Source organism: Oncorhynchus mykiss, chromosome 15, assembly GCF_013265735.2.
Source record: "Oncorhynchus mykiss isolate Arlee chromosome 15, USDA_OmykA_1.1, whole genome shotgun sequence".
NCBI classification, from domain to species: Eukaryota; Metazoa; Chordata; class Actinopteri; order Salmoniformes; family Salmonidae; genus Oncorhynchus; species Oncorhynchus mykiss.
In genome coordinates this window covers 60,407,580-60,429,139 of record NC_048579.1, presented here as the reverse complement: position 1 = coordinate 60,429,139, position 21,560 = coordinate 60,407,580, and the positions used below count along the sequence as shown (strand labels likewise).

At 44.3% G+C, this 21,560-nt stretch overlaps 1 protein-coding gene across 5 annotated transcripts in view; it reads left to right on the top strand.

The window, feature by feature from the left end:
- Positions 1-4,089: 4,089 nt before the first annotated feature.
- LOC110490483 (membrane-associated guanylate kinase, WW and PDZ domain-containing protein 2) overlaps positions 4,090-21,560 on the top strand; it is a 278,882-nt gene continuing 261,411 nt past the window's right edge. The window contains exon 1 of one of the 5 annotated variants that reach the window (XM_036944873.1): positions 4,090-4,693. In XM_036944873.1, coding sequence (XP_036800768.1) covers positions 4,396-4,693 — 298 coding nt within the window. In that variant the 5' untranslated portion in view covers positions 4,090-4,395. The remainder of the gene's footprint in view (positions 4,694-21,560) is intronic. The other 4 variants (XM_036944872.1, XM_036944869.1, XM_036944868.1 and 1 more) reach the window with 4 other exon arrangements.

Below are 21,560 nucleotides of genomic sequence, written 5' to 3'. Positions count from 1 at the left end.
CAGCATCACCGTTAGAACCAATTGGCAGCTCCCATCTGGGGCAGTGCATTATGAGAGAGTGGACAGTTCCCACAGCAGTCATTTACAGCTCCAAGGCCCGTTGTGCCAACTCCAATACCAGTATCACACTGCTGTCCCTCCCACTGTGAACCACTCAGTCGACGAAACAGAGCGATGGGTATGTGCTTAAAAAGTTGCAAGGGCTATAATGTTTTTACATTCTGATATGGCTAATGCACAATCTTTCACACTTACACATAAGCATGCATGACTGTCATCCACCAGTCCTGGATGTGCCATACCAGAGCACACCCTACATGCCACCCTGACTCAGTTGAATCACAGTCTGTTATTCTAGTCCCATTCACCTCATCCCGATGGCCTGAACTCCTCCCCAACATCAGTATTCTGCCACAGTCTGAGAATTCCTCTCCTTGGTCAAACACTTCTTCCACGGATTTCCAGGCTTCAAAATACTCCTCTTTGTCAGTTTGACTGGAGTCAGTGGTTCTTCCACCTCTGGGATGCAGAGGGACGCTTCTTTGGTTGCTTGGGAGGAGTCTATATCCACTGGCCATTGTTTCCATCACTTGTCAAGGACACCAAAAGTGACTCTTAGAAAACACAATTATAATGGAGTTAGAGAAAGCTGTGGAAATCAAATCTCTATCTAAATGAATGTTTCTGTGCTACAAGGCATATTCAACTACTGAGTAAAAAGAACTAAAAGACCCTCCATAGGAAGGACTTGATAATTATGACATAATAATTGGGATATTCTGAATGAAGACAGAGTGGCATACTGCGTTGGCCTACTTATCATCAGAGAGATTGGGAAGCTTTGAGAGAGAAAGTTGAGAGGATTGCCCACAGAGTTGAAGATACTACACTGCTTATAGAACTAAAAACGGTATGTCTCCTGGGTAGAAGGTGGTTCCTAAATGAAATACTTAACGTTCCTGTTTGAAGATGGATTATACTGGGAGAAATAATAACTTTTAAACTCATTTGGCTCCCTTTTAGATTCATTTTAGAGGAATGGGAATTTGTTTCATTTGAAGAAAATCTCGTTGGAAATCTGGGCGAAAAAGAGCAATAAATATTTAATTGTCTTGTGATTGTCAGGATGTGGAGAGATGACTGCAATCTTGGGCAAATCTATTTAAGTATACTAGACCACAGCGTTTTAATTGTGCTCTTCTCACCATGTCTGTTTAAGAGCATGTTGTCTTACTGAGCAGGGAAATGAGGCTCTGTGGCCCCTACAGGCCATGTACACCATCATCGGATTATCTCCCAATTCATCCAGATGAACACAGATTACACTTCGAACCACTTTCCTGTCATATTCACTCTAATCTACAATGGGCGTGGGATAGTCCTGTATAATCAGCATTATTTAATGACAGTTCATCTGTTCTCATACGGAGAGAAATAGAAACCGAGGGTGGCAGCCGTCTCACTTAAAGGCTTCAGATTGTCTTTCATTTGTCTTTTCCCTGCATCAATGCTCAGGGTAAACAAAGGAATTAATGTACAGTCGTGGCCAATAGTTTTGAGAATGACTCAAATATTAATTTCCACAAAGTTTGCTGCTTCAGTGTCTTTAGATATTTTTGTCAGATGTTACTATGGAATGCTGAAGTATAATTACAAGCATTTCATAAGTGTCAAAGGCTTTTATTGACTTACATTAAGTTGATGCAGTCGATATTTGCATTGTTGACCCTTCTTTTTCAAGACCTCTGCAATCCGCCCTGGCATGCTGACACTTAACTTCTGGGCCACATCCTGACTGATGGCAGCCCATTCTTGCATAATAAATGCTTGGAGTTTGTCAGCATTTGTGGGTTTTTGTTTGTCCACCTGCCTCTTGAGGATTGACCACAAGTTCTCAATGGGATTAAGGTCTGGGGAGTTTCCTGGCCATGGACCAAAAATATTGATGTTTTGTTCCCCCAGCCACTTAGTTATCACTTTTGCATTATTGCAAGGTGCTCCATCATGCTGGAAAAGGCCTTGTTCGTCACCAAACTGTTCCTGGATGGTTGGGAGAAGTTGCTCTCGGAGGATGTGTTGGTTCCATTCTTTATTCATGGCTGTGTTCTTAGGCAAAATTGTGAGTGAGCCCACTCCCTTGGCTGAGAAGCAACCCCACACATGAATGGTCTCAGGATGCTTTACTGTTGGTATGACACAGGACTGATGGTAGCACTCACCTTGTCTTCTCCAGACAAGCTTTTTCCCAGATTCCCCAAACAATCGGAAAGGGGACTCATCATAGAAAATGACTTTACCCCAGTCCTCAGCAGTCCAATCCCTGTACCTTTAGCAGAATATCAGTCTATCCCAGATGTTTTTCCTGGAGAGAAGTGGCTTCTTTGCTGCCCTTCTTGACACCAGGCCATCCTCCAAAAGTCTTCGCAGACCTGCCTGCTGCCTGCTGCCATTCCTGAACAAGCTCTGTACTGGTGGTGCCCCGATCCCGCAGTTGAATCAACTTTAGGAGAGGGTCCTGGTGCTTGCTGGACTTTCTTGGGCACCCCGAAGCCTTCTTCACAACAATTGAACTGCTCTCCTTGAAGTTCTTGATGATCTGATAAATGGTTGATTTAGGTGCCATCTTACTGGCAGCAATATCCTTGCCTGTGAAGTCCTTTTTGTGCAAAGCAATGATGATGCCATGTGTTTCCTTGAAGGTAACCATGGCTGACAGAGGGAGTACAATGATTCCAAGCACCACCCTCCTTTTGAAGCTTCCAGTCTGTTATTCCAACTCAATCAGAATGACAGAGTGATTTACAGCCTTGTTCTCGTCAACACTCACACCTGTGTTAACGAGAGAATCACTGACATGATGTGAGCTGGTCCTTTTGTGGCAGGGCTGAAATGCAGTGGAAATGTTTTTGTGGGATTCAGTTCATTTGCATGGCAAAGAGGGACTTTGCAATTAATTGCAATTCACCTGATCATTCTTCATAATATTCTGGAGTATATGCAAATTGCCATCATACAAACTGAGGCAGAAGACTTTGTGAAAATTAATATTTGTGTCGTTCTCAAAACTTTTGGCCACGACTGTATTCAAGAAAAAGAGTATCACAGTATCACAGACCATAAATGATGAGGATACATTTCCAGTGTCGGTGCATCAGATTCCAGTGCATGGATTCAGATGTTAATGTCTGAATCCAGTATGTAAATGTATAGAACTGTGTTCTGACTTGCCAGATATCAACCCTAGCCTATACAGTAACATTCAGGCCACGGTGTGCTGTGAAGTGAGGGTTGTGTGTGTTTATGTGACAGGGACTTGTATCCTGGACTGCAATCAGAGACTGTTTGCAGAAGAGTCGCCTGACCATAATGCATTTTGAACTGAGGGAAACAAATAAGTAAAGAAGTGAATGAAAAATGTACAACTTTGTACTGTACGGTAGCTGTGTAGCCTACCCTTTAAATTGTAATATCAACTAAAAGGCCTCCACTCATTCAAACATGTATGGCCATACTAGAGGACTAGTCCCATGTGAATAGTTGACATACAGTAGGAGCGTCTGACAGGAGGACCATTGTGCCACACTAAGTGTTTGCAATTACATTTTGTTTTATTCAAGCGCAAATAAATAGGTATTTACATAACAACTAAGTTAGTGTCATTACAGGGCAGGTTAATGTTGTTACAGCATACAATATCAACTGTTCGACTTGTTCAACGTATACCAGTGTAATTACCATGAAATACATACATATAGTGGAACTGAATAGCCTACAGTGATTTTTGTTGTTGTAGATATTATCGTGAATACACAAGTAGGCTATATGTAAGTGTAGCAGCTTAAAATGGTTTCAAAATCGACCTCAAGAACAATGGACATACAGAAGATATCCGTTTATTTTTCTTTTTAAATGCCACTTTCACTATAGGCAACTCTGTATCCTACAAATGTGGAATTTCGGCAACAAAGTATCCATGTCTATGAAAACTCGGGTAAATGTGTCTGTGAGAGATGGAGGCGATGCGGCTGCTTTCTGCTTCTTCCCAGTTCAGTCTGATCTAATGCGCGTGGCTATGCCAGTGGAAAATACCGTTAATTTCTCTCCTTCATTTTTTCCTTTCTGCGGGAAGCTTCGGATTCGGGAGCCTTGCCTCCTCTCCTCCTACAGACATCACATCCGGGTCAGTTGGCTGCAACTGTGTGTATAGCGAGCTCAGTTCAGCATCGCAGGCTGAGACAGCTGCTGTGTATCCAGTGCAGACATGGATACCACCACTGGCTTTTGTTGAAACTGTTCACCATAACATCAAGCTGGGAAGCTAAAACCAGGGAAGCCCGCGGACAGGACCGATAATTTCTTGCATGGGTGCCCTCAAGGGATAGCCACTATTCAGCCATGTCCAAAAGCCTGAAGAAGAAAAACCACTGGACCAACAAAGTCTACGAGAGTGTCCTTTGCAGGAATAAGGAAGGGGAGCTTGGGTTCGAGTTGAAGGGAGGCGCGGAGAATGGACAGTTCCCTTATCTTGGGGAGGTTAGGCAAGGCAAGGTGGCCTGCCAGAGCGGCAGACTGTCCCAAGATGAACTACTCCTTGAGGTCAATGAAACGCCAGTGGCCGGACTAACCATCAGGGACGTACATGCAGTGGTCAGACACAGCAAAGACCCTTTCCGCCTTAAGTGTGTCAAACAAGGTGAGTGAACTGTCTGCACGACTCTGCTATGAACTCTTTTGTCTGCTGTTGTTTAAAAATGCTTTGACACGTATTTCTATTGTTCCCCCAAAAATATTGAAATAACGAATGTCCGAAGTTGAAAGAAGACGCGGCTAGGGAGCGCAAACTTTTCTTGTTGCATCCTGATCAGCCATATGCACGAATGGATTGTGAGACTGTGTTGCCTGATCTATTGTGTTCAAAGGGCTGACGTGCAACAAAGTTACATTAAAATTATGGTTATTTTGTAGCACAGCTCCTTATATTTCTCTATTATACAGTTAATGTTGCTAAGTAGCAGAATTGGTGTCATGACTGGAATGGGGTGTGTTATGTTTGAGGAGGTGTAATCGGATTCAGTTTGCATATCCCGGAGGCGGTCGGCAGCTATCGATGATCTTGTAAAATATGCTATATATTTTTAATGGTTTGTAAATGTTCTGCCTTGAGTCATGTTTTGGGATGTATGTCGTTGGCCTGGCTGTCAGATAGGGTGGAATGTTACTCTGGAATGTTATTGTCAGGCGTGTGGGTGTGGCATTTTGTTTAATGATTTAGTAATGTGAGTTCTGATGTTGGCACATTTAAATGTTATATCATTTATTTTCAGGGACATATATTCTACTACATAACTATCATATTTCTTTAATTTAGAGGGAAAAGGTACAAAAGTTTGACTACGGTTGCAGGAGAAATAAGTCACCCATGCCATGGGCGATATATTGGTATTTTTATGGATACAGTATTCAGTTATGCATTCCGCGAGTAATTGCTCCACGTGCTGATTGCGTTACATTAGATGCACATGTGCCCATGCAGGCTCGCGCCTGAAGTCAGAAGGCTTCACGGTTTGGAAACATAGTGACATGAAATATGTATCCCCTATAGTTGTGAGATTCTTCAACTCTAGATGGTTAGTTTGGAGTTACAATATGTAGCCTATAGTAGCCTACTCCTCCATGTATTATTTGTAAACCATATCAGGAGATAAGGCTATTGAACAGTAACATTCATTGATTATTAGGCTTGATTGGGCTTGGGTACTCTTATAGAAAACATACATTCTCAGTATGCATGGAGAATATAGCCTATGGGAGTTCCTTTGTGGGGAGAACTGGACTCATTATGGTTGTAGTAAAAGTGAAGGTGGCTGCTAGGAACCATTATTTGTGATCAAATGTTTTTTTTTAAATTTAGTTATAATAATTTTCAGCAAACATGAATACATACATACCAAATGAAGTTTCACCTCCCATCCCACATACATGGGTCAAAAAAGAAACAAAGGAAACTCAAAGCAACACATCACAAAGTGTTTCAGCTGCAAGACGCCATTGGTTCAAAGTGTCTTCTTTAGCTCCATGCTGCTATGAACCTTTCAACTGCATAGGCTATGGGGTTTTACGGAATATAGGCCTACGTTCTGATTGTGGGCGGCTTTAAACACACACAGTAGTTATGATAGAGAGCCTTTAGAGATATAACACTTGCAGGAAAACCTATATTTGCATTGTACACAGTGACGATCCTATGCCCTTCCCTACAGATTTTTTTCATCTTCTCTGAGTTAATAACCTGAGATGTCTTGCATTTCAGGCTGGGTGAGAGATCTGTCGTCAATCCTCTTTGGGGTAAAATAAATAAATAAGCAAAACCCTGTAAGGAGCTTTGGATCAATGTCTTTGGCTGTGTGCTTTGTGTGATTGGGAGGCCGTCCCACGTCATACCAGGGGATTTTCTCAAATGAAAGATATACTGTATGAACCTAATTTTCACACTTCCTCTGTTAGACACGTCCCCATCGGATTGGTCAAGCTGGGGAAGTTTTGTCATGGCTTTTTGTGGATCACTTTAATAACTCTCTCTCGCTATAGTTGTTTATCAAGAAGGTTTCGCTTGTGCCAAAGTATTTATCTTTTAATTACAGACGTGGACATACTTTGATTGGACAGTAATATGCTCTTTTTTCAATTATCACATACTAATGAGTTTAATTCAATTGCTTTTTTATTAGATTAATTGTACCTTGTAATGTATTGGCATTCTTGAAACATTATGTTGCAGAGAGGCCATGTTTCAGTGAAGATGATACCAGCTGGCTCAAATCTGTTCCATTTAGAAGCTCTTGGTATCTTTCAGTGAAGATGATATCAGCTGGCTCAAATCTGTTCCATTTAGAAGCTCTTGGTATCTTTCCAGGCCAAAGAGCTTTGGTATGCCAGAGAGATGGTGGGTGTCAGGTCTGATATGACATGATATGGAGATTCCCCATGCAGATTGGCAGGGTAGACAGTTTATCCCGACTGCTACTGTCTTGCCCATTCAGAATAGATTACACAGTAATATATACAGCAGAGTGGCACAAGTCTGATAGTGACCTTGAATGTTTTGATGCCACATGCCAGTCCTCTTATCAAGAGAGCTGGGGACACCGCTGAACGTAGCCAACGTGCTCATCATTCTCAGCCATGATAGTGCTATAAGCAAAGATACATTTCTCCTAGTCCTATTTTAGCACAATAAACCAATGGTTTGCCTGTCCTAGATAACTCAAGGAAGCCAAAGTGTCACTCTCCCTCTTCTTCTACCTTCCAGTTGAAGGGCAGTATCGCTGACAAGTTTACACGCTTGGTTAATCTCCAATGGTGTGAATCTTCAATAAGGTCATAACTCGAACACCTCCTCCCCCTCAGACTATTGCTTTACACATTCCTTCCTTCTCCTTCATTGTGGTCTTTGATGCCATTAAATAGTTCTAGATCCCATTTTAATGGGTTTACAGCCCTGCATCTCTGTTTTGCAGTAGTGATGTGCACAGGTTATGTGATTAGCCGTTCTGGAGCACTCAATTTCCATTGCGCTTTAACCCTTGTGTGCTGTTCATGTTTTTGTTATTCACCCAATGTTCGCGGGTCTGATTCAGGAGGAGAATGCTGGTGCCCCATCCACCCGACCCACAGAACCAACAACTCTAATACCGGAAGTAAGTGTGTGTGTGTGTGTGTCTGACTCTCGTACCATGGCCTGTTGTAACTACACTACCATTCAAAAGTTTGGGGTCGCTTAGAAATGTCCTTGGTTTTGAAAGAAAAGCAAATATTTTTGCCCATTTATAATAACATCAAATTGATCAGAAATACAGTGTAGACATTGTTAATGTTGTAAATGACTATTGTAGCTGGAAACGGCATATTTTTTAAATGGAATATCCACATAGGGGTACCAGAGGCTGATTGTATTTCTGGTCAATTTGATGTTATTTTAATGGATAAAAAATGAGCTTTTCTTCCAAAACCAAGGACATTTCTAAGTGACCCCAAACTTATGAATGGTAGTGTAGTTACAACAGGCCAAGGTACGAGAGTCAGACACACACACACACACACTTACTTCCGGTATTAGAGTTGTTGGTTCTGTGGGTCGGGCGGATGGGGCACCAGCATTCTCCTCCTGAATCCTCCTCACGATGGCTGCAGAAGCTGGGGACTTTGGGATATGTTTCTTCCACTTGATTTGAGGTCTTGCACAGCTCCTCGAGTAAGAGCCATCTCCTCTGGAGCTTCCCTTCTATTCCAATCTGGGTTCAACACCATCCAGATGACTAACACGTTGTATGCCGAGATGTCCAAGATGTTGAAGAATATCACAAGTGTCCAGCGTAGCGTTCTTCTTCTGCAGCTGTAGCCAGTCACCAGCTTGACTAAATTGTCCACCCTTCCTTTTGTGGCATTGTAATCCATTATGATTTCTTGTTTTTTATGTTCCTGGCCACAGATTCTCCCATTCCTATGCAGCGTACTCATGAGTACCACACTTTTGCCTGTCTTTGGTACGTAGCACACTAGGAACGTGTCGGCCATGAACACGAACCTAGAGGAATTGATAGGCCTGTTCCGTGTATTCAACAGCTGAGTTGGGAGCTCTTGCTTGTTTTTTCAAACTGTGCCAACCATCGTCAGCTTCCTCTTGAGGAGCTTCTGTCCCAGTTTGTGTGAGCTTGTGTCACGTCCAGGACAACCCGCATCCCTTGGTTCTTCTCAGGGGCTCCTCCATCTGGCTTCCCCGTATACACTTGCAAGTCCCACGCATATGATGAAGCAGCATCACAGGCAGCCCAGATCTTGATTCCATATTTTGCGGGTCTAAACGGTATGTACTGCCTGAAGGGGCAGCGCCCCCTAAATGGCATAAGCTCTTCATCAACAGTAACGTTGGGCCATGGGTTGTAAAACAGGGGAAGGCAGTCCACTCACTTGTCCCACACTGACCTGATTGCATCTAGCTTGTCTCTCTGCCGCCGAGCTGGTCTGGTGTCTCGGTTATCGAAGCAGATAATCTTGGAAATAATGTGGAAGTTTTCCAGAGACATTGTTGCAAAGAAAAGTTCTCCGCCAGTTTCTGCATCCCACTGGGATTCTGTGGATTCCCCATTGGATCTGAAAACACCAGCAAGGATAAGAACCTAAAAGTATGAATGCAAATGAGTTTAGTCCATCTCCTTCCATCTCTCCCTAAAAACACGCCTTCCCTCCAAATGACTGCAGTCTAGAATGATTTCCTGGATGGTGTCTGGGATGAACAGTTGAAAAGAAGACTTTATGTCCTGAACATGAGTAACCGCCATCCGCGTCGGCCCTGGTTGCATCCTTATCACATTGGAAGCCATGTTGGGTGTCTCATTCCTTGGGCAAGAAGACCATTCAATTTCACAATTTTTTGACATCCATATTTCTCCTTCTGCAGGCTGCGGATGAGCTGGTTGCTGACGGGCTGGTCCTGGGGCTGGCTGCTGACGGGCTGATCTTGGGGCTGGCTGAGGGTCAATCTCATCCTCTTCTTCCAACTCAATGTCAGACTCCGAATTGACAGAGACATGATCCTCATATTCTGAAAATTCTCCATCTTTCAGAGTGGAAGACGCTCCTTCCACACTAACTTCTCTCTCTGCAAAAATTATTTCTAAGTCCCTCTGAGCAGAGAGCCACACATGCAAAGCTATTTATTTTTTGTGTCCCTCCCCCAATTTGCACTTGGCTGGGGTAGAGTGTGGGGGGGGGGGGGGGGTGATTTAGTTTAACAATGTATCAAAATAATGTATTGTAATAACATTGTGCATGTTCCCGCAAGACATTGTGTAGTTTCACACACTACAAAGGGTAAAGAGTGCGAGAAAAGCGGCAGACAGGCAAACATGCAGACAGGCAGACAGGCAGACATGCAAGGAGACAGACAGGTTATTGGTGCTGTGTTGAAACAGCAGGCCCAGGGAGGAGGAAGACAGAGTGAAGGCACACAGCAAACCTTTTTGAATAATTTTTTACTTGTTTTCACCTACACACACACTTTTCCACACTTCTATTACCCTCGGGTCCAGTGGTCACGAACACCACATATGTAATAGAAATGTGTAGGTTTTTTTTTTACATGTTCTTCACAGAAAATGAGCCAATGCCAATGAGTATCATTTTTCTTTCAATAAACATTGAAAATGGGTCCCACAATTTCCTGTACATTTTTCATGACCTGTGTAATTAATCCAAGTGTTCCTGTTGCAGTCCACGCACACACACGCACACTGCAACTAAATTTGAGAATCTGAGGTCTTCATTGGTCCTCTAGGAGAGGATTAGATGAGATTGCCAGCAGCAATCAACTCTGTGGCCAGGATGTAATTAGAATATCTCAACTACAGCTGATTGGGACATTACCCAAGATAGGACCCAACATAGGACAGTTACACCCTGAAATTGAATGGATAGACTCAGACAACTCCGGTCTAATGAATCTTCACTATGAGAAGGACACAAACAAGATATGACTGTCAGGCAGCAGAACCAGCTCTGTATTCTGGTATAGCCTCAGTCAGTGGACTGACACTAGTGGTGTACTCTTATGTAAAGGTGATTGTATGTTTGTCACTAAACCCATCAACTCCTGCTCTGTTTTCCAGAGGCTAAGCTGTGGTTCAGCAAACCAGTCTGCTTTCCCTCACAGCCAGGCTCTGCTTCTCAGCCAGTCTTAGTCAGTGAGTGGGTACGGAAGTGGGACTGTATGGCACCATAGTGAGACACCAGTTTCTCGTGACAGACGAAACATTGAGTAGCTGACACGAGATTTGGTTCTGAGATTAGTGAGAGACTGGATGAGTGCCCAAGATGCAGACTTGGCCTCCCAGAGAGGTGTTGGGCGCAGGTACGAGGAGACATTTCCAGGTCAGCTCGAGGCGTTGGTGGTCCTTGTCCACGACCCACTAGGCACCCTGGCTAGAAAAATGAATTAAGTCTGAGTGGCATGGGCTCTAGACTCTGTGGATTCCTGGAGCGTTGTTACTCTACACAGCAACAAGCAACCATGTCCATGACTACCCTCCGAGCAAGGAGAAGGCATCTATAAACTTTGCTTCATTTTAAAACCCCTCCGTCTTTTTCTCCTCGAGCGCTCTGACCTGTCAAGAGCATGTTATCTGAAGGAGAGAGGAGGGTAGGGAGGAGGACCTGACTCACCAACAACCGCTCCAGCACGCGTGCCCCACACAGGGAGTACATTTTTCCCCCGACTAGTAACAACATCCACAGACAGGAATACACATTCTGTCTGAGCTCCTGGACGTTGAATTGTGTTGCAGCTCAGCCTGTCTGTTAAGCACCCAGATATGTTGCACAGTTGGTCAGACTTACTTGTATAATTACTTTGGATATGTGCATGTTAGTTATTTTGGATCTTGAGGCTTCATGCATATCTGACTTGGCAAGCTTTAGTCTATTTATAAAGTAAAGGGTGATATTGGTTGTTATTTATACAGTATGTAAGTAGGCTATACAGTGTGGCTTTAAGAGAGAGTGAGTTAGTTGGTGTACTGAGGTCTGTTGGCCCGTGGTGCTGTTACTGAATGATGGATGTCTGTGAGAGTGGACTGGACTGGTCTCTAGTCTCAAGTGGAAGGTGGAGATGGACCTAACACTACCCTAGCATCATGTCCGCTCGGTCACTTTGGAACCAGACCAATTCATCATCACTATGTCAGTTCACCTCTGAGAGTGTGTAATACACACACACACACACACACACACACACACACACACACTACCTGCCTCTGGGACTATTCTGCTGCTGTTTCTCTTCAGTCATGCGTCCTAACGTGCCCTGTGTGTGCTCACTCACCATCCCCTCAGGTTGTCAGCGTACCTGTGAAGCAGCGAGGCTGGATAAAGGTGGAGACATCCTGCTACTGTGTGCTGTTTTTACACTGTCTGACTCCCAGCCTGACCTCTGGGGACAGCTAGGTAGTGATACATCAGACCAGACACTCACAGCACAGCAGACCTGTCTGTCTTATTCATCCTATTGAGCTGGCCAACTCTCTCCGTCAACCTCCACTCGAGGGGGTTCCGTGAACTGTCTATGGAGGAGCGCCACTGTGCGTCCTCTGCACCGGGGACTGGTGTCCGTGATATTATGGGGAGTTTTTCTGTTGTGTATCTTGTGAATACAAGAGTTGAGTCTGTGTTAGATGTTTCGCCAGAGATGGTAGATATCAGGTGTGAGATGTCTGCGTTAAAAGACCTGTACTAGATATTTGACACAGATACTGCTGCAAGCCAGATGCAATATCTGTTCTCCACACATAGTGGCTGACCACCGTCCGTTACCAAGGAAGCTATGCAGGGACACCGGATGTCATTATCATACTCTATTTGACATAACCACCCCCTGTGAAGTGTCTCTATGAGATGTTTTTCAGTTTATTTTGAATCCACACAGATGCTAAAGGAAATAGGCTTTTACAGCTCCACAGGGAACAAACCAGAATGCGTTGTTACCAGTGCTATCATGAAATGACTTATCCGTACTTGTGATACATTATATTAGGGTCCTCCCTGGTCCGCCTATAGCTTATTGGATTTGAGCTGAAGTTATTTATATTGAATCTCTGGGCTTCTGTCAGATGCGTAGGTTTAGATACACGTAGACCTATAAGTGAATTATTGAAATGGCATGGTGTATTATATTCAGGAAGTATGTTTTCTCGAGGGTCCAACATATGCTGTATATGCTCACATTAATCCCTGGTATTACAATCTCAAGATATACATTGTGGCAATTTGGATGTATTGGATTGTTAATGCCATAGAACGTCACACTCAAATACCATCTACTCATTCATGATTACAATGATGCGTGTGCACACACACACACACACACACACACACACACACACACACACACACACACACGCTACATGTTTTTAAACGTATGTAAATAGTAACGTTTTTGTCTGTATGTCTTCTTGGTTACGTGTCAGACCCCAGTAAGACCAGCCGTCCCCAGTGGCGTCGGCTAATAGGGGATCCTAATAAATCTAAATCAAATCAAATGGACACACTTTGGGCAATAACCCTTATCAGATATGAGCGCTCACAATCACATCCGGACAAACATTTATACTACATTCAAAGCAAACCATTTATATCCAAACCACAACTGAAACCACAAGCCACCTCTGTTTCACAGTTGAAGGGGATATTTTAAGACTATCTCTAAGTAGTGAATGTGGGATCAGACTCTGATGATGTTTGAAAGACAGTATAATTGACATACACTGTACAAAACATTAAGAAAACCTTCCTAATATTGAGTTGAATCCCTTTTTTCACTCAGAACAGCCTCAGTTCGTCAGGGCATGGACTCTAAGAGTGTCGAAAGCGTTCCACATGGATGCTGGCCCATGTTGACTCCAATGTTTCCCATAGTTGTGTCAAGTTGGCTGGATGTCCTTTTGAGTGGTGGACCATTGTTGATACAAATGGGAAACTGTTGAGCGTGACAAATCCAGCAGCTTTGCAGTTTCTGACGCACTCATGCCGGTGCACCTGACACCTACTACCATACCCTGTTCAAAGACACTTGAATATTTTGTCTTCCTCATTCACTCTCTGAATGGCACACATACACAATCCATGTCTCAATTGTCTCAAGGCTTAAAAATCCCTCTTTAACCTGTCTCCTCCCCTTCATCTACACTGATCGAAGTGGATTTAACAAGTGACATCAATAAGGGATCACAGCTTTCACCTGGTCAGGCTATGTCATGGCAAGAGCAGGTGTTCATAATATTTAGTACACTCAGTGTGTATCATTATCCAACCAGAAGTCTCTGAAGTGTAGAACCATAGCTGACCCAGACAGTAGTGCTGAGCAATAAACTAACATTTTGGTTATTTTTGTTTTTTAAACTACTTATTTACCGACTTCGGTTCAATTATTTGAATTCCATTTCATTTGCTTTTTTTCTGTGATCTCAATGTGCAGTTTCTGTGGAGATAACTCAGACGAAGCCTGAACTGTGTGATCTAGTAGGGAGTTGTAGTTTCCAACAGGCCAATATTCTGCGTAGTTTACCTCAGAAAACGTGGTCGTTTAGTACAATGACCAGACTCCATTGCGAGCCCGCCTGTGCGGAGCAGACACGGAGACTTAGAGAGAGAACTTGCAGTCGAGAGGGATAGAAAGCAGTTGCTTTGGGAGCCTGAAAATACATGATCTAAGTGATTGATATTTGTCATTCAGTAGTCATAAAAGTATGCCTTATTTACTTTGAAGAACTACTAAAATAGTGATTTTGTCAGCAGCAGAGGCAACAGCTCTATAACGATGACATGGAATGAAATAATAAAGTCATCATATCATCATAGACTTCTATTTTATTAATGCAAAGTAATGTGAATAAATGATTTTTAAAGTGATAAGCAGTAATGTCACTACCATCATGGGACTTGTTTTATTTCGGGTTGTTACAGCCTTCAACCCACATAGTGCATTTAATGTAAAAAAACATTTTTTTTAACAAAACCGAGATCGAAAGTTGTGATTATTTTTTTATCATCTTACCAAAGCCGAATTGATCTCAACAAGCACTAATCGCTCAACACTACCAGCCAGTCATACCAGCCAGGCATACCAGCCAGGCATACCAGCCAGTCATACCAGCCAGTCATACCAGCCAGGCATACCAGCCAGTGGATGAGCTGCAGTAGTTTCTCTCCAGTGAGTGTGAAGGTCTGGCTGACTGGTGTGTGGGTGTGCCTGGCAGTATCAATTCCTCCTGCTGAGCATCTGACTGCAGGGCTGTGAAGGTATCCTTGATCAAGGACATGGCCTCCACCATAAAGATATTTCAGAACCACCAGACTGGATCTAGCAGTGTTTCCTGTAGATTAGCTAGGCTGGTTTTTAATGGTAAAAAAGGGGTTCCAAAAGGGTTCTGTGGCTGTCCACATAGGAGAACCCTTTTTGGTTCCAAGTAGAACCCTTTTTGGTTCCAGGTTCTTCAAACGGTTCTCCTATGGGGACAGCTGAAGAACCCTTTTTGGTTCTAGATAGCACCTTTTTTCTAAGAGTGTAGGGGAACGTTGTACTGTATCTAAACGTCCTTTTAAGCAGAACTTGAACAGGCCTAGACTGGACCAGTTGTTTTCAGTATTGGGAGCAACATTTCATAAGGGCTGTATTTCATATGTGCAGCCATAAAAACAGAAGCCTTTGAAATATAAAGCATACCTCTTCAGAAATCCTAAACACATCTACTTATATCCGCAATGCACTGAAAGCCCCAATATGTTGTGTTCTTCATGCGCTGATGTTGATCCAGAGTCTGGTCGAGTGTGGAGACATGAGGCAGCACACTAACAGTAGCTTAGCCGTAAATATGTCCCCGTGTGATGTTTGTCATCTAGTGATGATGAAGGCTCCCTCCCTCCATCCCTCCTTCCCTCCCATGGATAAGGAGATTCTCATCTTTTCTACACAAATCAAAGTGTCGGGCCGAGGCGGGGATTTGCCTGCAGTAAATGCATGGTTTCTCTGGGGGCTGGCAAATCGCTGGCTCGCTATCAATGCCAATCAAAGTTGCCTACAGGAACAGTGTTGGCACTCTGTCAATGTGCCGTGTTGATTATAGAGTAGGAGAGTAGTTCGCGTACAACCCAGCGCTGTCGAGGAATCATGGATCACAAAGACGTAGAGGATTTTAACCATCTGCAGATGCTCTGAATGGTTGGCAACCGAACATTTATACAGTATAGTGTAAAATGCAATGAAAAACACAGACCTTTGGAATCTTGGAGAAAATCATTGAGGGTTGAGAGACAGAGAAGCTTACTTATAAAACAAAGAGAAAGAGACTGTAGAGAATATTCTGCAAACCCCACAGCCTGCACCGGTTCATGCTGAATCACTGGGAAAGGGAACAATCAATATTGAAGTGAACTGTTGAAGCCCCACTATATTCAAGGAGGCTGGGGAGCTGCTGTGTATCTGAGAATGAGGATGGACTGGCCACTGGCTGCTACAGCAGAAGCTTACCTTCACCTCTCTGTGTGTGTGTGCATGCGTGCGTGCGTGTGAGAGAGTTGAGAGAGATGAGAAACGTCAAGAGAGTGAGGAACAGTGTGTGTGTGTGCCTGTGTGCTTCATAGATCGAGCACGCTGGCAAACTCAAAGAGAGTGCGGAACAGACAGAGTTGCTTTTTTTCAGGTAGAGGCAGATCTGTTCTATGAAGATGCGGGGGAACATTGATTTACTGCTGCCCAGTACAGATCCCACAAGGCTCATGCGAAGGATAGTTAAGTCTAGCCCTACAACTCAATTCAATTTTAACTTGCTAGTAGTACAGTATCTCTCTAGCTTTCTCTGTCCCCTCCTCTCTCGATCTTTACATTTCTCATCTCTCCCTCTTTCTGTTTTCTCTCCCCCAAAAAGAGGTCATCCTAAGTCCTCACCTCAGCCCATAGTTAAGCCCTGTCGTTTCAACTCCTTGGAAAAGAGCTTCTTGCAACTTTGCTTCTTTCTCTCCCTCCCTCTCTCACTGTCCCTCTCCCTCCCTCTCTCTCTCTCACTGTCTCTCTCTCTCACTGTCTCTCTCCCTCCCTCTCTCACTCTCTCTCTCCCTCCCTCTTTCTCACTGTCTCTCTCCCTCCCTCTCTCTCACTGTCTCTCTCTCTCACTGTCTCTCTCTCTCACTGTCTCTCTCCCTCCCTCTCTCACTGTCTCTCTCCCTCCCTCTCTCACTGTTTCTCTCCCTCCCTCTCTCACTGTTTCTCTCCCTCCCTCTCTCACTGTCTCTCTCCCTCCCTCCCTCTCTCACTGTCTCTCTCCCTCCCTCCCTCTCTCACTGTCTCTCCCTCCCTCTCTCTCTCACTGTCTCTCCCTCCCTCTCTTTCTCACTGTCTCTCTCCCTCTCTTTCTCACTGTCTCTCTCCCTCCCTCTCTTACTGTCTCTCTCCCTCCCTCTCTCACTGTCTCTCTCCCTCCCTCTCTCACTGTTTCTCTTCCTCCCTCTCTCACTGTCTCTCTCCCTCCCTCCCTCTCTCACTGTCTCTCTCCCTCCCTCCCTCTCTCACTGTCTCTCTCCCTCCCTCCCTCTCTCACTGTCTCTCTCCCTCCCTCCCTCTCTCACTGTCTCTCTCCCTCCCTCCCTCTCTCACTGTCTCTCTCCCTCCCTCTCTCTCTCTCTCACTGTCTCTCTCTCTCCCTCTCTCTCTCACTGTCTCTCTCCCTCCCTCTCTCTCTCACTGTCTCTCTCCCTCTCTCTCTCTCTCTCTCTCTCTCACTGTCTCTCTCCCTCCCTCTCTCTCTCTCTCTCTCTCTCACTGTCTCTCTCCCTCCCTCTCTCTCTCTCTCACTGTCTCTCTCCCTCCCTCTCTCTCTCTCTCTCTCTCTCACTGTCTCTCTCCCTCCCTCTCTCTCTCTCTCACTGTCTCTCTCCCTCCCTCTCTCTCTCTCTCACTGTCTCTCTCCCTCCCTCTCTCTCTCTCTCACTGTCTCTCTCCCTCCCTCTCTCTCTCTCTCACTGTCTCTCTCCCTCTCCCTCTCTCTCACTGTCTCTCTCCCTCCCTCTCTCTCTCTCTCTCTCACTGTCTCTCTCCCTCTCGCTCGCTCTCTCTTTATCCCCTTTTCATATTTCATCCTATTTTCTGAGAAGAGGCAGCAGGGAACGGGGTCTTAAATCAGTCCAGAAGGGAAGGTGGACAGGGAGAAGGGGGGGACTGACTGACTGCCATCCTGGACCCATAGACACAGACACAGACATTATTCATTCTTTCTAAGAGTCAGTGGGAGAGAGAGCTCCTTAAATAAAGCCAGTGGCACTGACTGAGACACAGGCCAGTCCTAATCCTCCATCAAGAGATGAGAGAGATGGGGCCTAGGCCCTTTCCACTGACCGGCTGCTATATCAGGTACCTCTAAGAAACATCCTCCCTTTGGATAGAACCCTGAGAGCTTTAATACTGTCAGTTTGGATAGAACCCTAATGACTTTAATACTGTTGGTGTGCATAGAACCCTAATGACTTTAATACTGTCAGTTTGGATAGAACCATGAGAGCTTTAATACTGTCAGTTTGGATAGAACCCTGATGACTTTAATACTGTCGGTTTGGATAGAAGCCTAATGACTTTAATACTGTCAGTTTGGATAGAACCCTGAGGACTTTAATACTGTCGGATTGGATAGAACCCTAATGACTTTAATACTGTCAATTTGGATAGAACCCTGAGAGCTTTAATACTGTCGGTTTGGATAGAACCCTGAGGACTTTAATACTGTCAGTTTGGATAGAAACCTGAGAGCTTTAATACTGTCAGTTTGGATAGAACCCTGAGAGCTTTAATACTGTCAGTTTGGATAGAACCCTGAGGACTTTAATACTGTCATTTTGGATAGAACCCTGAGGACTTTAATACTGTCATTTTGGATAGAACCCTGAGGACTTTAATACGGTCTGTTTGGATAGAACCCTGAGAGCTTTAATACTGTCGGTTTGGATAGAACCCTGAGAGCTTTAATACTGTCGGTTTGGATAGAACCCTGAGGACTTTAATACTGCCGGTTTGGATAGAACCCTGAGGACTTTAATACTGTCGGTTTGGATAGAACCCTGAGGACTTTAATACTGTCGGTTTGGATAGAACCCTGAGGACTTTAATACTGTCGGTTTGGATAGAACCCTGAGGACTTTAATACTGTCGGTTTGGATAGAACCCTAAAGACTTTAATACTGTCGGTTTGGATAGAACCCTGAGGACTTTAATACTGTCGGTTTGGATAGAACCCTGAGGACTTTAATACTGTCGGTTTGGATAGAACCCTGAGAGCTTTAACACTGTCGGTTTGGATAGAGTCATGAGGACTTTAATACTGTCGGTTTGGATAGAACCCTGAGAGCTTTAATACTGTCGGTTTGCATAGAACCCTGAGAGCTTTAATACTGTCTGCTTGGATAGAACCCTGAGGACTTTAATACTGTCTGCTTGGATAGAACCCTGAGGACTTTAATACTGTCGGTTTGGATAGAACCCTGAGGACTTTAATACTGTTGGTTTGGATAGAACCCTGAGGACTTTAATACTGTCGGTTTGGATAGAACCCTGAGGACTTTAATACTGTCGGTTTGGATAGAACCCTGAGGACTTTAATACTGTCGGTTTGGATAGAGTCATGAGGACTTTAATACTGTCTGTTTGGATAGAGTCATTAGGACTTTAATACTGTTGGTTTGGATAGAACCCTGAGGACTTTAATACTGTCTGTTTGGATAGAACCCTGAGGACTTTAATACTGTCGGTTTGGAATGCTAATAAAGAAATGTGTTGTTATTCCAACTTCTATTCTCCTCTGACGCCAAGAGTCTTGCTGAATACCTCTCTTGGAGGCAGCATTCTCATTTGTCTCTGGCGCTGTTTACAATCTTTGCGTGTGTTTGTGGCTTGGGCTCACACGTCCCAGCGTCCTCCTGTGCGTCAGATCTCTCTCTGTGGATAGTGGTCGTCAAAGCAAACACAGTGAGCTGCTGAACATCCCATGTGATTAGTCGAAGGAAAGGTGTCACCCCGGTACAGCTGCAGAATGGCAGGCATGCTTTCTGTTGTCTCTGCCAATGCCCATGTCTGCTTGTTGCTGTTTTGCTGCTGTTTTGTCCTTTCCCTCAGATTCTGAATACTCTGACGGCTAAAGCCCTGAACTGGACTTTGACTTTGCCAAAGCATTTTCTAAAGATGGATTGCTGTGGAAACCCAACAGAAATTAATCTAGCTTTGATTACATTTGATTCAGTTTCTATGCTATAAATAAAGGTATTTCATGTCTTGAAGTCAGCCACATAGTAGCTTAAAGAAATCAAACACCTTTAAAATATCTGACAGGTTGCACTGGATCTTGAAAAAGTCATTGAGACTGAAAAGCCAGACTTGGCACTCTCCGATTATGAAAATCCATCTGCACTCTACTGGGCCTTTGAAAAGATCATTGTGAAAAGCTGACAGACTTCCTATTGAATTATAAAAGTTTAACTTGGTGGATGGAAAGATTGAACAGAAAGCGTTTGCGGCCAAAGATAAGGGGTTGTGTGTGTGTGTGTGTGTGTGTGTGGGCGCGCGCGCGTGCTCTGTGCATTGCAGCCTCGTACACTGTGATGAAGAGGATGAGAAAGAGGAAGACAATAAGGAAGTGGCCATATAGCTCATGTCTGTTACAGTCAGCAGGTGTTGACGTTGTCTGTTCTTATTCCTTTTAGAGGTGGTTGTGCTGTGCTCAGGCTCAGTGTTGTTCAACAGAAGGTATGCAGTAATTAGACAGAGGTTAAGGGAGTGTGTGACCTTTCTCTCCCGTCTCCATACATCTCTCAGAAGGACGGCAACTAAGTATCGCCTTGTCTTTTTACAATTCAAATCTCCCAATCACTTCCTCCTGCATCTCCACCTCCATTCACTGTTTACTCTCCTCCCTCACTCTCTTTCTCGCTCTCTTTAATAACCCTCCCACCCACCTTTACTCTCTTTCTGGCATCTCTCTCTTCCCTTTACCCTCTCTCTTTCTCTTTCCCGATTTCTCTCCTTCTTTCTCTCTTTCGCTCTCTCACTTTCTCTGAGTTCCCACTGTTCTCTCATAACTATGGAATGCCTCCCTCCCCTGGTCGTTCTGAACAGAAGAGAAAGGCCAGTACTGTTGATGAGTCCGTTCCACAGCCAGGACTGTAATGACAGCTATCTCTCTATTCACACCCAGACCCTGCATTAGACACACATGGAACTGCTGCAAATGACTTCTCACTCTCTGCAGTCATGTACTTAATGACAAACCCACACTCCATTATTTAGTGAGGAAATGATCATTTCCGCTTCCTCTTTGTTTGAGGAGTCTTTGTTCGAACAGCACTGCTTGCTGAAATGAATTGAGGGTTTTGCAGTCGTGTTGGTTGCTAGTGAACGTAGTAGCTCTGTGTGCTTTTCTCAGGGGGCTGCTGCTGAATGTACACAAGGTTTTCATCTATTCTTATCTATGTTTATCTTATCTGGGTTTGCTCTACGTCATTCTACGGGGCTATATCTAGTCCAGGTTGCTGCTCACTTTGAACCCCCGCTGCATGTCTGTATTTATTTCCCAGTCTTGGCAGAGCACCTTGGCCTGAACAATAGCCCTGGTAGTGATGGCTTTGTCAGTGTAGTGTCTCAAAGTGAAGTAGCGCTCTGTTTTATTGGACTTCTCAACACTGTGTATGACAGTGGCCTAGATTTGGCACGAGGGACTACCGTCACTTTTCCAATGAGAAACGCTCATTTTTGTTTTTCGTTGCAAACCGTTTTGCTACGGTGTGCCCTAATGAATACGGGCGTGTAGTCCCTATTAGCAGCATGTGATCCAATAGAGGAGAAACACTGGGTCCTCAGCCTCCTGAGCCTGACGCTGCTACGCCGGGCTGGCTCCTGCATACATTACCATGAGTGATGGGCCTCTATTGTTCTAACTTGAAAGGATCCACGGTTATTCTGATGAGCCGTGGGAAAAGGC